This window comes from Meles meles, chromosome 5, assembly GCF_922984935.1.
Source record: "Meles meles chromosome 5, mMelMel3.1 paternal haplotype, whole genome shotgun sequence".
In the NCBI taxonomy this organism is placed as follows: domain Eukaryota; kingdom Metazoa; phylum Chordata; class Mammalia; order Carnivora; family Mustelidae; genus Meles; species Meles meles.
This window is the reverse complement of record NC_060070.1, coordinates 55,709,917-55,727,902: the sequence shown is the minus strand read 5'-3', so window position 1 is coordinate 55,727,902 and position 17,986 is coordinate 55,709,917. Positions and strand designations below refer to the sequence as shown.

The 17,986-nt window shown below is 43.8% G+C and overlaps 1 protein-coding gene across 1 annotated transcript in view; it reads left to right on the top strand.

Annotated features, from left to right (window-relative positions):
* UST (uronyl 2-sulfotransferase) overlaps window positions 1-17,986 on the top strand; it is a 307,256-nt gene that overhangs the window by 97,881 nt on the left and 191,389 nt on the right. Inside the window, exon 2 of the mRNA XM_046006547.1 lies at window positions 15,229-15,272. Within this exon, the coding sequence (XP_045862503.1) occupies window positions 15,229-15,272 (44 nt within the window). The remainder of the gene's footprint in view (window positions 1-15,228; window positions 15,273-17,986) is intronic.

Sequence of the window (17,986 nt, the reverse complement as noted above, 5' to 3'; positions counted from 1 at the left end):
GGCATATCTCCCATAGACAAATATCTCTCATATGCACAGCTTTATGTGATAGTATTTTTAGAACCTTAGAATCTATGTGTGATGTGTTCAAAGGGAGTTTTAAAATTCTTTCCTACTTTGTCCCATGATAACATGGGTTATTTCAAGTGATCAGTGAAAAGTAAAATAACATACTTTTAGAAACCTATGATGGGGCCCCAAATCTTACTTTTTCCACTAATTTGAACAATCCCTGATGCTATTACATAATTGCTGTGACACAGAGAGAAGAACCAGTCGTGTTTGGCAGGTCGGAATAGAAAGGGGAAGCCTGCATCGGGCTCTGAAAACGTACTAGCCCTGTCATTGGCTAGTTGTTCCTTGGTGGGAAGGATTTTTGACCTCTGGGGGTCATTTCCTCATCTACAAAATGAGGAAACAGTATCTACTTAAATACTGAATGAGAAAGTTACATGTAATGATTTGCCTAATGCGTGAGTCATGATCGGCACATAAATACTCATTCCTTTCCCTGCTTCCCTGTGCCTCAGGCAAGGATCAAGGGCTCCCTACCTAAAAATCCATTTTTCACTGCTCCATATTTCTATTAGCTAGCCTAACCTAATTCTCTGTTTCCAGCCTTCATCAGCACGATTCCATTAGCATATTCAATTTCTCATATTATTTATAACCTACACTATTATTTTTATAATCCTTACAAGTTATTTTTGTTCCAGTGCCCCTTTGCACCATCATGAAATAGACTTTCTCCTTTGCTGAGCGGTTTCTTTAGTTATTCTTGGTTACGTATAAAAGCACTCACATATTCTCCTATGATTTATCTTTCTATGGCCCTCCTGGAACATGGTTTGGTTTTTGGTTTTGTTTAGGTTTGTAGTGGCTTTGCTTGAGTCTGAAGGCTTCTGGATTAACCAGAGTCTTGTCTTACTCTTCTTGTCACCTGGTCTGTGGCTTCTCTTATAAAACCTTCTCTACAAAATCCTTAACAAGGATCCTTCGATTCTTCCATACTCAACTCTGACTTCAATCCTTGTGTCCTGAAATGAGTCTCTCTCATCTTCTTGGAACTAGGCTACATCACAATAGAGGAAATAGAGAAAAACCTATGACACATTCCATTTGCCTGGCACGAACTTGCTCCTGAAACACTCGTTTTGCATTAACTGACTTTCCCTTCCCTAGTCTAACTTTTTTTAAGGCAGTGTTGAAGTTTTATATATATATATATAGTGTTTATAGCTATCTCATTTGTCAAATTCTGTGTTAATAAGACTCATGCCCAAGTTAAAATGTCTTTGTAATGCCACTGATATCCCTATGCATAGTACTCACACTTATTCATATGATTGAAATCTGTTTGATAAATTAGGGATTTTTAAGAGATGAGCAGTTTCATTTGCTTGTGCCTTAAAAGGTCTTCAAAGAATCTGAGAATTGGAATAAAGGTAGGGAGGTTGCTAGGTACCTCCTTCCATTCAGCAAAGGCAGATCCTTGAAGTCTCAGAACGGGAATGATCAGCACCTGCTTCATTGCCACTGCTCAGCTTCTCCGAGCCCCCATTCCACTTCAAACAACTCTTCAGACTGAGAGGTCTGCCTTCGATGAGCTAAAGCTCTCTTGGTGCACCATGACAGTTAAATTATTTTGGGGGGCATAGATTATTTGTTTGATGTTTTCTGCTATTGGAGAAAGCCCTTTTTTATTAAGAAGCAATTTTCCAACAAGTAAGTTGACATTGAGTAGGCTCTGATATATTTGGAATTCATGAGTGTGAAAACCAGGAAAAACCATCCATTTGTTTTGATGCAAAACAAACTCCGGTTTTCTTCCAGGAGACCTCGCACTGGCCTCTGCTATGGGACTATCAGTCTTTGTCCTCCAACTCAACCTTTTAGTAGTTCAGGAAAGTGAGTGACTCACTGGGACTTTGAGAGGCATGATTTTTCCAGATCTGTGATGAATTCAAGACAGTCGGGCTTTTAGGAAGGACTCCCTTTCCTGGGTCCAGGTACTCCCTGCCCCAATTCATTTTGCTGAAAGGCAGAATTAAGACTTTGCTAGAGAAAGAAACTGATCTACTATGTGCTGAAGAGTATTTATGACCCCTGTACAGTTTATCTTTCAGAATAAGAATAAAAGCATAGGAATACCTAAATCCTGCCAGGGTTTTAAAAATTACATTTCATTCATGCCCAGGTATAACCTCCCATCATAAATCCTGAAAAAATGTGGAGGAAGACAATGACGGGCCATTCTAGTGCATAATGAGGGATGTATATTTCAGTGCCTGGGACTGATGTTTATGTATGTGATCACTTGGAAAAGGTTTTATTTAATGCACCATGTTTTTAAATTGGCTCTATTTTGAATATAATCATAAGAACTACACTTATTGTGTACATGCCAGGCAGTTTATAAAGTCTAGTTCTAATCCATCCTGATCCTGTGAGGTAGGTTTTATTCTTCCTGCCTTCCCTGTGGGGAAGATAACACTTAGAAACTTTAAGACCTTGCTCAAGGTCATATCCAGTTAGTAGATTGCTTGTTTGGACTGTTTTGCTGCAAAGTCCACCTTCTTCCCCCGTGTTCTTTTCCCTGTACCTTTCAGTTCATCTTTGGAAGGATTTTCTGATTTTTAAGCACCTCTTTGTTTGGCCTTTTTGTGTTTGCAGGGGTGTGTGTGTGCATGTGGTGTGGTGTGTTTATCTGTGCCTGTGAAGTAACATATGGAGCCATAAGAATCCTGTATTATCTTCCAATATTACAGGTCTATGAACCACAAAATCTCACCAAAATCCTATTAAGTCTGATACAAAATAGAACGAGAGAGGTGATAGAAAAAGGAGAGATGATGAATTTATCGAAATGCCCTCTTTTTTAATAAACACCCCCAGTCTCGTATGTTAGATTGCTAGTTAATTTTGTGAGGATTACTGCTCTGAAGGATTTCAATCATTTCTGCTGCTCTCTTAAAAATCCCCTTTGACATCTGAAGACCTAATAAAGGAGAAACTATGATCTCTTCCTTGTGTTACTTGAAAGTTACTTTTTTTTTTTTCATTTTAGATAAACTGATTTTATTTTGTTGAAGTGTTTGTGTAAAATGAGCACCTATACAAGACTGGTTTGGGGAAGGGAGAAGGGCAAGAGATGGAAGGAGACAGGTTTGTGCCCCCACAGGTGGGAGGATGAAGGGGGAGAGAATTTCAGCCCAGCTCGCCACTCCTTCATTGGCAAGAGAGAGGGTGGCACGGAGTGCACTTCACTTTGACCCACTCCAAGGGAGACAGGAGCAGAAATGGTGGGCACGTGGGCAAAGGCGGGGCCTCTGAGGGTGACACACGGACTAGCACTTCTTCCAGCCCTGAACAGAAGCTGGGGATGCTCTGTCCTGGACATGTCAGGACTATCCCAGATGGGATAGTTCTGTGCGCACGATCACATCTGTGTCAGACCGACTTTGCCATCAGACTCATTTCATCTGCACACTTTCTAAATCACATCAGCATTTACGAGCAACTCTTCAAATCTCTTTCTCACATGCATATCATTTCAGTGCAGTTTAGCTGAAACACCCCATAGAATGTTCCTTCATGCTCATTTCCCTAAAGCATGAAGGGAATTGGCAAGTGACAAGTAGTTTTTCTGTCAAACATAGGACTGTTTCATTTACAATATAGAAGACACAGGCGCTCGTTTACCAGTGGCCCCGGGCTATGGCCTGGACACCCATTGATGGGTGATGCAGCTAGAAACACAAAAGCTTTTTTTATCCATTTGAAAATATGCATGCTTTGTTACCGACCTTCAAGAAAGTACTGGTCCATAACCCAGCAAAAGGTGTTTCCCCACTAGTACCTGCTAATGACTTTCCCACAGTATTTCCCTCTCTTGTCCTCGTGGACTTCTTTCCATCTGGATTCTGGCTCCAGGCTCACGTGCTGTGGCCCCAGAAACCCCTCCATTCTGCCCATGGTATGCAGAACCCTGAAACAGTGCAGACTGGGGTTTCTTTGAAGTCCTGGTCCAGCTCTGACACCTCCCAGCTGTGTGATCTTGGGCTCAGCTTCCTTCCTGGTGAGGAGGGGGATCCTTGGTCTGCCCTGCTGATCTCCCATGGTTAATGGGGTCGGAGGTGGGGGCTGCTGGGAGGATGTAGGGGAGCCCCGCACAACATTAGCTTGCAGACGTGCCCCAAAGCCCTTGGCATCTTTGCACAAACTTCCTTTTGCCGCTTAAATTAGACATCATCTCTGATCTTGATTTTAAGGTCATGAGGACATCTTTAATTTGGACTTGCCATCATGTAGGGATCTGCTGATGCCATGCCCGCCTGGGAGGGTCACACTCCCAGTGCCAACACCAGTACTCTCTCTCAGGATACCTGTCCCTCTTTTCTTTGCGACATAGCTGGGGAGACTCCGCCCACATGGAGCTGTTGCTGATTTCCCCGCCGAGCTGTGTCTAGTACAGTCTTCTCTTGGTTCCTCACTGACCTGGGCCATCAACACAGGTTGCTCTCCATCTGCCTGGAATGCTCTTTGTTCATCCTTTACTGCTTCTTATCCTTGAGGTCAGGGACTTTGTTCCTTTGTTGAAACCCTCACTCCTAATGGGCTGGTACTTGGAGGTGGGGCCTTTGGAAGGTAATCAGGTTTAGATGAGGTCATGAGGGTAGGGCCCCCCTGAGGAGATCAGTGACCCAGTAAGAAGAGACAGAGACAGAGACAAGAACTCGCTTTCCTCCATGTGAGGATCAGCAAGACCACAGCCATCTGCAAGCCGGGAGGAAGGCCCTCGCCAACACCCAACCTTGCTGGCATCCTGGCATCCATCACAGGTTTCCAGCCTCCAGAACTGTAAGAAATCAGTATGCCCTGTTGAAGCCACCCAGCCTGTGGTAATTTGTTATAACAGCCCAAACTGACAAAGTGTGACAGGGATCCTGTCTTTTCACTCGTGTCTGTATCCTTAGGGCCCAGCACAGTGCCTGGTGTAGGGTAGGCACTCGATAAGAACGTGAGGTACAACGGGTGATGTTGGGAGTGTCCTGCCTCTGATTCCTCCCTGTCACACCCACCTTCCACTGTCCCTTTCCACTTGTACTTTCTCAGGTATTTCACATACATTTCTACACAGGGCACCATTTCATGTCCGTTTCATTCATCTATGGAGGTTGATTCCCAAGTATTCTTTTCAACAAAATGTGCTGAGATTCAAGCATCTGAATTAGCCAGGAGCCTCGAGAGGCTGTGAACTCCCTTCAGCCATTCCTTTTGGGGACGATCTTCTGTATTTGAGGCATGTATTTTGTTAATTCTCTCAATCATGAAATATCTTTCCTCATGGAGAAGTAATTTGATGACCTAAGAAAAGCACAGAGTCCTTCCAGCTTACGTTTGGAGAGTAGGCAAGGTGGTCAAGGCCACAAATGTTGTTTAGGGTGAACACGTGGTGTGCGGTAAGATTGTTTTTTTGTGGAGTGAGCATCAGCAACCTGGGTCTATTCTTAACCTTTGCTACTAACCTAATAACTAGCCATAGGTCTTGGCCTAATTATTTGACCTTTTGGATTCAGCTATTTCCTCTGTGGGTTGAAGGGTTAGACTGTCTATCTGTGGTGATTTTCCCGTTCTGAAATTATCTGGAGTGTGTGTGTCTGTGTCTGTGCGTGTTTGTGTGTTATGGCATGTGACCCATAGTAGCTCTGATAGCAAAGCCAAAGAGAAATTCCAGACTTAGAGCAATGGCAGTTCCGTCGGACTGAAGCCCTTTTCAAAGACAGCAGTCTATTTGATTGATCGTCTGTGTGTTTATTAACAAAACTTTTCCAGTCATGAAACCCTTTGAAAATGATGTTTTTATGGCACACTGAAGTCCACTGGTGAGGATGGGGGTTATCTCTCCGAGGCTTGATGAAAGCATTCATTACATTTTCCTTTTATTGTATACTTATTAGAAAAACAAGATACAAATATGAGGGGAGGTATTAAATTTGGGAGTCATGGAAGACTTACAAATAGAAACATTTCAAATTTATCATTGAGAGTGATGAGCTAGTTTTCAGACTTCTTCCAATTCCCTATATAGTCTTTTTGATGAAAATTTCTTCCAAGTTCTTGAGAATTACCACTGACAAGAAACTTTATTCACATAAAGAGGTGGTTTTTAAAATGTAAAACCATTTTAAGAGCTGTGTTAGTTCCCTGTTGCCGCTTTAACGATTTACCACAAATTTAGTAGCCTAACACAACACAAATTCCTTATCTCATAGTTCATCTGAAATAGGTTCTCAGGGGCTCAAATCAAGTTGTGGGCAGGGTGGCATTGTCTCTGGAGATTCTAGGGGAAAATGCCTTTTCCATCTTATAGAAGCTGCCAACATTCCTTGACTCATGGCCTCTCCTTCTGTCTCCAAAGCACATCCCACCAGCCTCTCTCATGATCATGTCTTCTGACCCTGACCGTCCTGTCTCTCTTTGATAAGGACTCTAGGGATTATAATCAAGGCTCATCTTCTCATCTCAGTATCCCTACTTTAATCACATCTAGAGAGTCCCTTGTGGGAATATGTAAGGTCACATATTCACAGGTTCTGGGGATTAGGATGTGAGTAACCTTGGGGGGAGGGTGGCATTATCCAGCCCACCACACTACCCTTCAAAATTTTGCATCAGTTGTTTATCAACATCAGCATCAAATGTTGATTCCAATTTATTCAAGGAATTAAGCAGAGCTTTTTCTTTTCTGTAGTTAACAAATATAATGTGGAATTTTCTTTTGCAATCATGTGAATGGATTTCTAATCCAAGCCAACTTTTTTATGTCAGGTATTTCAAAATAAGATGACAGCAGAAAGGTCATATGCTCAAAGCGGACCATCCTTTGGCTAAGCAGGACCCACTAAAATAGAACATCGACTAGAAAGGACCTGAGGTAGCCAGAGGTTCTGAGTTGCCCCTGGAATCTGGGCCCCACCTAACTTGTCCCCTCGCTTCCCCCCCCCACCCCAGTGTTGTGCTGACTCCTTGGGATCCCAGGACATTCCTTTCTTCAGCAGCACACAGGCCTCTTGCCCTTGGGTGGAGTTGGGGGGTTGGCACATGCCTGAGGTCCCGTGTAGCTGGTTTGGGCCAGATGTTCCTCAGAGAGTTCAGACCCTGCTCTGCCCAGGCCATCCCGAGCAGCCCCAGGCTGCCCAGCCCAGGTACCATGGGAGCCAAAGGGCTCAGTATCTCAAAGTATACTGTGGCCCTCAGGCTGGGGTCTCTGGGCAAGACAGGGGGCGTGGCAGCTGTGGCCACAACCAGGATCTCGTGGTGATTCTCTTTGTGCAACATCTTGCAGGTCACTTCATCTTCCTGAGCCTCGGCTTCCTCTGCTGTAAAATGGGCACAATACCGTGCTTGCCATAGGAACTCAGTAGGGGGAGGTCTGGAGAATACTTCTCACTGTGCTTAAATCAGCGTCAGTGCTAACTACTGGTGATGCTAACGCAGATGCTGATTGTTTCAGCCTTGTTTTGTTTCTTAATCGGCAGCATCCTGCCTGTCTTCCACTGTAGTTATCGGGGTGCTTTGAGCAGTAAGCATGTGATGGCAAGTTATCGGGGTGCTTTGAGCAGTAGGCATGTGATGGCAAGTGTCCATTCTCACGGTGGCTATGTTCTGATGGAAGAAATCCTACCTGGCTGCTGGTTAGAGCCTTGCCCAGTGCAGGGCTGGGGCTGCTGCGTTAATGGGTGTGTTAGAGTTACACGGGGGCATGGCCGTAGTCATTACTTTGGGAGGGAAATCTCAGGGAATGAAACAGAAACCTAGCAGATTCTATCTCTCTTTGATACACCGTTCCTACCTGGATAAGATCATATATGATTACGATGAATCCCTGAGCTAATTTGGCAATAAATTCATATTTATATTCAGGTTGTTATTAGAGCAGTGGTGCACTGATCATTGGATTCCAAAGGTAATTTCCATCTACAAATGTGCCCTTGACATCCTTAGATGTATATTCAGATTTAATTAAAAAAAAAAAAAAAGGAGAGAGAGCTGCACTCTAAAACAAAGCAGTGTTTTTGAGCCTGAAAATACAAAGAGCATTAATTCTCTTTTTAAAAATTTATTTGAAATGGAAACCACTTTCTAAATCATACTTGGTAACAGTTTAATTAGGATATGTTTTTCAGTGTCTGGAATGCTCATTTTTATCATTTAGCATCAAGAAAGTATTTTCAGGCTGTTTGTGCCTTTGCTAACTGGTTAAGTAAACATTCGAGATTTTTTTTTTTTTTTTGGAAAGGCATTTTTGTAAATGTATTTAAGTATCGATAGTAAATAAAACCATTTGTTTTAATTCAGTGGAAAATAATTTTATTAAATCTTAAATAAAGCTGTGCAAGCAATTTTCCTCCATTACAGTGTCTTTGGGACTGCGTTAATTATAATAAATGGAGCTATTGGAGACATTTACTCAGCACACAAACTCCTCATTGTTAACCACGGCTGGTGTGTGCTGACAGCTGCCTCTTAGAGAAATGTAACCCATAGTTAATGGTGGAAAGTGTGGCATTAACATAATTTTTTGGCAAGGACAAAGCCGGGGTTGCAGTGTTGCTTTCAACAGTGACTCCTTCATTAACAGTGTCTTATCAGAGGCCCAGACTCCTGGGGGTGGGGGGTTTGGGGGGAGAGATGCCAGCCATATGATTGTGTTATAGGTAACCAGAACCCTGTGTGAAATGGCTGCTTCTGAATAATCAAGGAAAGGATTTCAGTCGCTTAGGAGTATGATTTTAAAAGGGGCCAAAGAAAGACTCTGCAAAGAGCGGCTGGTGTTTGATCGAAATTGACAGAGTGTAGAGGCGGCTCTTTTGACACTGACTGTAATGCATATTATGGTTTCTATAAGAGGGATTAGAATTAAAACATCTTTATTCTTCAGGGACCAACTCAGACAAAAATAGATTTGCTAATGCAAGACTTAAAGAGTCAAGAATAAATTATAGGCCACCAAGTTTCTATAAATTCACTTGCACATTGCCAGAGGTATTTCAAACAACTAGGGGGAACTTTTTGTATATTTCTAAAGACAGATCAGAGATAGAATCAGAAAGGAATAGGAAATATCAAATAATTATTTTATATCAAATATTCATCTTTACTATGACAAACTATGCCCCTGGACTCAGGATTCTCTTTAATTTCCTCAAAAATAAATAAAATGATAAAATTGAATATGAATGCTAAAATCAGATAATATAAGATGAGCACGTGCCAGGTAGGAATTGTGCTGAATGCTTTACATGGGTCTTGTTTCTTTTTTATAACAACACTGTCACTTCTGTTATTAATGTCCTCATCTTGCAAAGGAGGACATTAAGCCTCATGGAAATTAAGTGATGTTCCCAATGCCATTCAACAAATGAAAAGTAGGACTGAGATTTGAACCCAGGTCTTTGGTTCTGCAGCCTATAGTATTCCATCACCCCTGGGCCACCCGGTGTCACCAGTGACAGTCAGTGCTATTAGCAGTATCTTACCAAATCCATTAAATGATTACCCTGGGGCCCCTTTCCACTGTCTCTCTCCCTCTCACACAGAAGAGTGACTGTTGCTATTTATAACACATGGCTAATTCTGTTCAATAGTCCTTCACATCAGTGCTTCTAGTAAATTTCTTCTCTGTCAGCTGTGTTGGTCTCTGTTGAATTCACGTGGGCACGGCCTCAAGCTCTTCTGTGTTGGCCAGCTTCCCCAACTCCTCTCCACTCCGGGCCCAGAGGCTGCCAAGACAGGCACCTCACTGGGTGGGAATCCTCTGGAGGCTTCCTCCTCTCAGATCCTTGTGGCCCTCACAGTGCATGTAGGGGTCAGATATGAGTGTCTCCAGGACTGACAGAATACCTTCTAGTTGTCTGAGTTGAGTGAAGTCTGAGGAAACTCTGGGGATGGAGGACTAGGCTTTTCCTTCCCCTTTTTGCCTTGAAACAAGAGGTTCAACAGGATAACATGTACTAACAATTGTTTGCAGAAATAACATGTCCTGAAACTGCAGGCTCTAAAAATTATTTTTGAAAAGACTTGTGAAGACCCACAAAAGTTGGGCAACCCATGTGGGTTGGGGGGAAGCCCTCTGCCCAGCAGTGCCCATGCCAGCCCTCTAGAAGCCTGTGAGCTGGCTGTGGCCCTTTTCAGTTTTGTTACAGACCCCGAGCAGTGAAATGCCTGGTGGCTATCTCGAGGCTGGGGGTCCTTCTGTGACTCAGCTCGCCACCAACATTCCCATTTGATGTGGTGCTCGTGTGGCCTGATCTCTCACTAGAAATAGTAGTTGGGGGGGGGACCCCTGATTAACAGCAGCTCTGTTATGTTTTATTTCTGGAAAGCGAAGTGCAGCCTGAATTATGAAGGACACTAATTTGTGTTTTTATAGCTCGGGGTTCTCAATCCTGTCAAGACATTAGCATGACCTGCAGAAATTTAGGAAATGCTAAAAGCTAAATGACTTGTTTCAAATTAAAATCAGACTAAATGAGGTCAGAGCCTGGTATCCACATTCTTAAAAATATTGCAGGCGAGTGGAATGCACAGTGAGGATTGCAAATAGGTGAGCGGGAGGATGGAGAGATGGTGAAGGAGGGTTTTGCATCTGCTGCCGGTCCTGCTGGCCATACAGTTAGTATAGCGAGTAGTGTAAGTAGCGCTGCTAGCAAACGGACTAGCTGCTTACTGTGTGTGGGCAGTGCTCTGAGCATTTTTCATAGACTGAAATTATCCTCGCACACTCCTCATAATAACTCAGGACCTTCTTTCATTTCAACAGATGTGTACGTGGAAAACTTTGAGAAGGCAAAGCAATTTATTTAGAGTTGGATGATGCTGGCTGGGGATGGTCTCTATTATAAAGTGAGCTGAAGCCTGTTTCTGTCAGTATATGCTATAGCTGGCTGTTCATGTCGTTGCTCTTATCATCGAAGACTTGGATGGCTCTTGTATGGTCAACGTGCATGGGTTCTGCCCACCGAAACCCAACTCTATGATTATAACCCATCAGGCATCTTCAGATTCCTGGTTACAACCCCTGGCCTCCTAATTTTTAGGATCAGACTTCATGTGAATTTCCTAAAATGCTTCTTTGTTGCAAATAGTTTGTATGATGGCAGAAGTAGGTAGACGTTGATGGCATACAGCCCTGCAGAGACCCTCCCTGGTCATCCATATACACTCTAGTAAGTGCATATACTGTAACTCCCACATACGTGGATTTAACTCCTTTACACACTGGCGCATGGTCTCTTGTATTGTATTTACCACCTCCCAGGGAGGTCTCCAAGGGCTAGATGCATAGGGCAAGATTTAGAATGTGTTGTAATTTAGCTGGTTGCAAAGTCTGAGATCACCAGCTTTCTAGTCAGGGCATTTGAAAAATCATTAAACCATGAGGATTCTGTTGGTGTTGGTTTTGATGTATAGTACTATAAATTTTATCCCACATACAGAGCCATGTAACCATGACCACTGTCAGGATGTAGACCAGTCTCCATGTTCAAAGGCTTCAAATAGTCCCTTCCTCAGCAGTCTGGACAAGCTTGACTTTCTGTGAGAGGCTTAGCTCAATGCCACCCTGAGCTAGTGATTTCTTGGCAGTTTGGAGATAAACCTTTCTGAAAAATGTGCCCAGTGGTAGGAGTGGAAATTTGTAGGGTGTGCCTTACTGTTTTTTCTAGTTTGATTAGATACCATAACCCTTGATCCTCAAAGAAAAGACTTAAGACATGAAAAGGAGGATGAAGCCAGAGCTCCGAAGATGTGGGTTACTTTCTGAAAGAAATGAAATGATATGCCCCTATTAGCCTTCAAAAATAAAAGATACTGCCTTGCAGGGTCCTGCCACCTGGGATCAGAAACTGGGATTCCCAGGGCACGTAGAGGTGGGTGGCAGCTAAGTGGTTGTCCTCTGTCTTGGCTCCAGAACCTTCATCAGCCCTTTCTGCATGTTCTTCCTAAATTTACATCTTGAACTCCAAGCTCAAAGGCCTGGGGGCTTTCATTTGACTTCCTCCCCCACTTAGACACCATCCATTGAGTCCCTCATGAGGCAGAGCAGCAAGACCTTGTCTGGTGACAGGGAGCCTGTTCAGAGAGGCTCACTTGGGTAACAGGGCTCCTCTTTTGATCTCCACAGACGACAAGTTACCAGCGTGAGGTCTGATGATTCTGACGGCTTTGTTTACTTTGCAGTATGAAAGCATAAGCTCCCAGGATGAAAAGCTCTGCCTATACACCAGATAATAATACAGTTAGACCCCAGGAGAATAAAAACCTGCTGTCTCCAACTAAAGAAATGTGTGGAGCTTTTCTTTTCCTTTTCTGTACCTCTGTTAAAAGTACAAACATTTATAGTCTCTGTGTTCTAATAAACCTACCTGTGGAGGGGCACTCGGGATCTGCTGGTGGAGAAGACAGTAGGGCTCATGGCACACAGACCAAAAGGGGCCAGCCCTCTCCCTTTCTCTGCAGAAAGAAAGAAGTGAGGTCTTCTATAAGGAATTGGGGAGGGAGGAGGGAAGAAAAGAGGGAGATGGAAGCAAGGAAGGCTATTTGAGCTAAGCCTCAGTGATGGAGGTGGAGAAGAGTTTTTTCTTGCAGAGGAAAGAACTAATTGAGGAGGTCCCTAGCTAACAACAGGTCAGTGTGTTGTGGAACCGAGAGAAGGCCGTTGCAGCTGGCAGTGGGTGTGGTTGGAGGGCAGGGCCTGGGTCATGTGGGGGTATAGGCCATGGAAAGAATTGACGATTTTGTTCTTAGAGAAATAGGTTTGAAACAGAGAGCTGACATGGCCTGATGGATAAGGTTAAAAGATCCCTCTGGTTGTTACATGGGAGAGGAGCAAATTTGTAATCGTGAAGAGATGCAAGAGTTCTCCCAGATGGCCCACAGGGGCTGGTGGGAAGTGATCAGATCTGAGTAATGATTTGAAGGCTGAGCCAATGGGACCTGTGACTGGGTTGGTACAGGTCGGGTAAGGGAAGGAGAATGGATCAAGGATGACTTTTGGGCTTTGGAGCCCATAGGGGAAGGGATGTGTTGTGTGACCAGGTAAGGAGGATGGGGAGGGAGGTAATGGCAGTTTGTGGTGGAGGGAGGAGGTGGGGAATTGCAGCAAATAAAGACTTTGGACTGGCTAAGTGTGAGATGCCTGTAGACATCCAGGCCGAGGTGCTAAGGAGTCCATGCATAGCCGAGTCTGGAGTGTGAGGGGGCAGTCAGACATTCAAGTCATTCGTTTTTAGGAACTTTGTGTCTTATGGAATCTTCTAGTATTTTAGAAAACACTTAGTTGTTTGAGTTGTCTGGTCCCTGAGACTGATACCTGGAGAACATGGCTACAGTTTGATGGGCTTTCTCAGGTCCCTTCTAGAAGGACACATTCACAGGATGAGGTGATGAGACCCTCCCACAGCCATACCTACTATATTACGTAGCAGTAGCTCTGAATACTTCTTAAGACTGAGGCAGTTGTTTTTCTGGATTCTTTCATACACGTCCTCTTTATTAAGTCAGGTAAATTTCTATTTCTGTATGTTCTCAGTAGAGTGCAGTGCAATAATTAAGATCAAACAAATCGTTACTTGTATTCACATTTCGAAGTTTCCTGAAAATAACCCAATCGTGCGCATGCCAGGTGTTTGTGTCTGTGTGTCTCAGACACAAAAATTGGGCTCTGTTGTCCCTTTACTATATACAACTAGCCCATTAGGGTACAGTCACTATGGCCATCAAGTGGGTGATAGATCAGAAGACTACAAAGAAAGAGGAATGGCTGATGCCCTGGTATGGAAAAGGGAAAAAAAACCTGTAAGACAAAACCCACTTATTTGTTATGTTTTGGATAAGTTTCCCCATTTGAACTGTCTCTGTCTTAAGTTCTACTTCTCCCTTAAAAAAAACCAAAAAGTTGATTATTTAAATAGTTAATCTCTGCACCCAACACGGGGCTCGAACTCATGACCCCAAGATCGAGAGTTGCATGCTTTTCCCACTGAGCCAGCCAGGTGCCCCCTACTTCTTCCTTTTGTTTCAATTTCTTAAGTCACTTTTGCATTCTCCTAAAGAATGCATCATCAGCTTCAACTGGGACATTGACCTTATTCCTTAAGCTACTGTTCTCTCTAGGTATCCTTGTGTTTCTAATATTGCCCTTATTTTGTTGTATTAGAAAGACTGGCCATCTTCACTTTTGTGGAGGTAATTTCCCCTGACTGACAAGTATTGTCTCCCTGGAGGGAGCTTCTGCATATACGAGCACATCACTGGCTCCCCCATGGTCTCAAGCATGTTACCAGGCCAGTGCCCGCGGCTGCAGGCTCAGTGCCCAGGCTGTGTTGTCCATTTCCAGGCTCTGGAAAAGCCGGTAGGTAGGCTTTTCAGATGAGCAGCAGATGCCCAAGCACACTCTGGAAAACACTCTTTTCTGCAGTTTAACAGGGGATGACCCTGAGCCAATTACTAGATTTCCCTAGGCTTCTGTTCCCTCCTCTGTAAGTGAGGATAATTATAACCCACCTCCAATATTTGAATTAAATGAAATCCTGGAAAGCCTGAGCAGAGTACCTGCTACATAAAAGGAACTCAGTGAACTTTGGTTTCTGTCCTAACCCCTCTGAGGCACACAAACCAGTAAGCGGCTATTCATAAAGACAGATCAAGCTTCTAATGCAAGCTAGACTGCAAAGACCAAGGAAAATCAACAGTCAAGACAAGGTAGAGAACAGTGCAGTAAAGGGTTCTCAAAGTTTGGTTCCAGGACCTGCAGCATCAACATCACTTGAGAGCTTGTGAGATGCAAATTCTCAGAGACACTGTGGACCCAGGCAGTCTGTGTTTCACAAGCTCCATGGTACTTCTGATGCACACTGAGGTTTGAGAACCACTGGTCTACAGTAAACTCAACAGATACTGGGTGAGGGACAGTGGTGCGTATTTCTGCATTTGTATGTGAGCACACACACCAATGTATGTACAGTGTTTGTAACTGTTGGACCTGTAATAGAGCATGGTGATATCAACAAAATCCCACCAAACTGGCAATTAATTATCCATTGTTCTTTGGTACAGTTGTCTAAACAGGGATATACCTAGGATGCTTGTTTTCAATGACTTTGCTCTAAAATCACTTTGGTTTTAAAAGTATCGATTCATCAACTTTCTTCTTTCTTCCCCTAGGAAATTCCACTTACTTGGATGATCATGGACCACCTCCTAGTAAGGTAAGGTCTTTGCCTGTGGTGTAGATCCCCTTTCCTTTTCTCCATCCCTACAGCCTCCAACAATCCCAACCAGAGCCCTCCTGGCCCTGAATTGTTTACATGAAAATAGATGACAGACATCAAGTTCATCTTTGACTCAGAGTGAGGAGAAGAACCTAGAAGCAGTTTTGGCCTGATTTTTAAGGGTTAAAATAGCCCAGTGACCTCTTAGTGGAGTTCCCCACCACTATTTACTCTCTTAAGCTCAGTGAACACCAATCGATATGCCAGAAAATGAGAATAATAAAGACAGTCTTGGACCACTTATGATGATGACCTACAAAGTAGAGTTTTAAGCACCCATTAAGCTTAGAGGCTGGAAATTTATCTCAAAGTCGGCTTTTGAGCTTGTGGGATTCAAAGACATACTCTATTTGTGAGACTATAAGATTTGGAACAAGGTCTTCCTGGGGGCATCCCCAGCTCTGCCACTCTCGCTGTATGACATTGGACAAATTATGTAAAACTAGGAGCCTCAGTTTTTTGATGTGCCAAGTGGGATTAACCATACTACCCAGAGTACAGGACATCTAACAGTATCCAATGAGCTGATCTATGACATTGAGCCCCTGGCATGCAATAAGCATTAAATAAACAGTGGCTCATGTTAACTAGACTGGAGGAACATTACAATTATTGATGAATGGCCCAGTGGTATTTATCACAGTTGTGACTGGCTCTGCCAGTTGGTCCATTGCATATATACCAGGGGCCTGTGATGCTGCAGGCACCAGGAATACAAACACGAAACAAAACAAGAGTGACAGAACAAAATAGACCCTATCCCGAAGGAGCAAAAGAATATGAAAGAACAAAATAGACCCTATCCCGAAGGAGCAAAAGAATATGAAAGTTCGATACCATCCATGGATTAGGACCCTGTCTAGCTCCTCTTGGCATCCCCACATCCTTGCAGTAGCACATCGTGACTGTTCATTAAATTTCACTGAATTGGACCATGGAATCCAGAGCTGGAATCTGAATAAGGTCTCCTGGCTCCCAGCCCAGGTTTCTTCCACTCGGCCAGTATTCTCAAACTTGAGCTTGCCTCAGGGTTTCCTGAAGGCTCATTAAAACATGGATTGCTGGGCCCAGACCCCTGATATCTGATTCTGTAGGTCTGGTGTAGGACCTGAGAACTTGCATTCCTAACAATCTCTCAAGTGTTGCTGATGTGCTGTTCTTGGGACCATGTTTGCTTTAAAGGCCATGAATCTAGAGAAAACAATGTCCCTGGACATTTTCTATGTTGTTTTTACTGCTGATGGCCTAGAGAGAGTGGTATGGCTTATTTTATAAAGGCTACTTATTCATGTAATGATGACTCACTGTTGTAACTCATCTTACAGTGAAAACAAATTTTCTTTGGAAAATAAACTGTCTGGAAGGGAAGATGAGTGGGTGTGGGGGAGAAGAATGGTGTGGATGCACTGCTAGGTTCCTGCACCACTAACTGTACTTCTCTCCCAAGAGGAGCCAAGCACCCCCCCCCTTTCTGTTCTGCAAGGAAAGGGGGTGAGGCTGGCTGTGTGGGACCCATCAGCTGCTTGTCTCAATGGCATGTTGGGATTTAGGGTTTCAGGTTTGATAAATGGGGTTTTATCTAGCAGAGACCCAGGCCCACTTCATATAAACTTGCCTTCTTTTTTTTTTAATAAAGATTTTATTTATTTATTTGACAGAGAGAGAGAGATCACAAGTAGGCAGAGAGGCAGGCAGAGAGAGGTGGGGGTCGGGGAAGCAGGCTCCCTGCTGAGCCTGATGGGGGGCTCGATCCCAGGACCCTGAGATCATGACCTGAGCCGAAGGCTGAGGCTTAACCCACTGAGCCACCCGGGTGCCCCTAAACTTGCCTTCTTGATGCAATCCTTGGTAACTGTCTTGGGACCACCTCCTTAATCTGCCTAGGGTCCTTGATCTTGCTGACCTGGCCATCCTGCCTGCCTCTTTACTAGTATCCTCCGTGCCTGGATTCTGTATTTGCTGGATTCTCTCCCCTTGCCCATGTGGAGCTTATCCTGGCTCTGCCTTCCCCCACCCCTGCAGCCTGGTCTTTACCCCTCCCTCTTCCCCCACTGGCCAGAGCTCCCTGTGACACCCAGAAATGATCAGGTCATATCAGATCATTTTAGACCACTTTCAGGCTCAATCCATTTTTATCAATTCTATTCCAAGTTCAAAATTGTGAATATAATCTCCGTCAACCAGCAGAATGTGACAGATTTTTTTACTATAACTGTATTTTCATTATCTAGGAGTGGAGTAACAAAAACACTGTTTTGACTTCCTAAGCAGTAGCCAAAATATGAAGAATACAAAAATGAGTAAAAATAATGTTGGTATGTTAACATCTTTTCATCCATGCTTATTACTTATGCCAGGGTGGAAATGAATCCCAGAAATGATAGTCAGACTTCCAGATTAAGGTCCCTTGAATGTCCCCTGAAGTTGGGCCTTGGTTAGTTGAGTCCATAGACCCCTGGGGTCTCCAGGAACATGGTGGCATCCAGAGGAGACAGACGCACACGTGGGTGGCCTCCAAAATGCACCCCCAGCCTGGCACGGGAAAGCAAGACTGAGGGCAAACCCACCATTTTCATACTTGTTTAGCGTTCAGAAATAACTTTCTGATGCCAAGATTGAAAGAGCTGTGATCTAGATAAAATAAGGTTTTT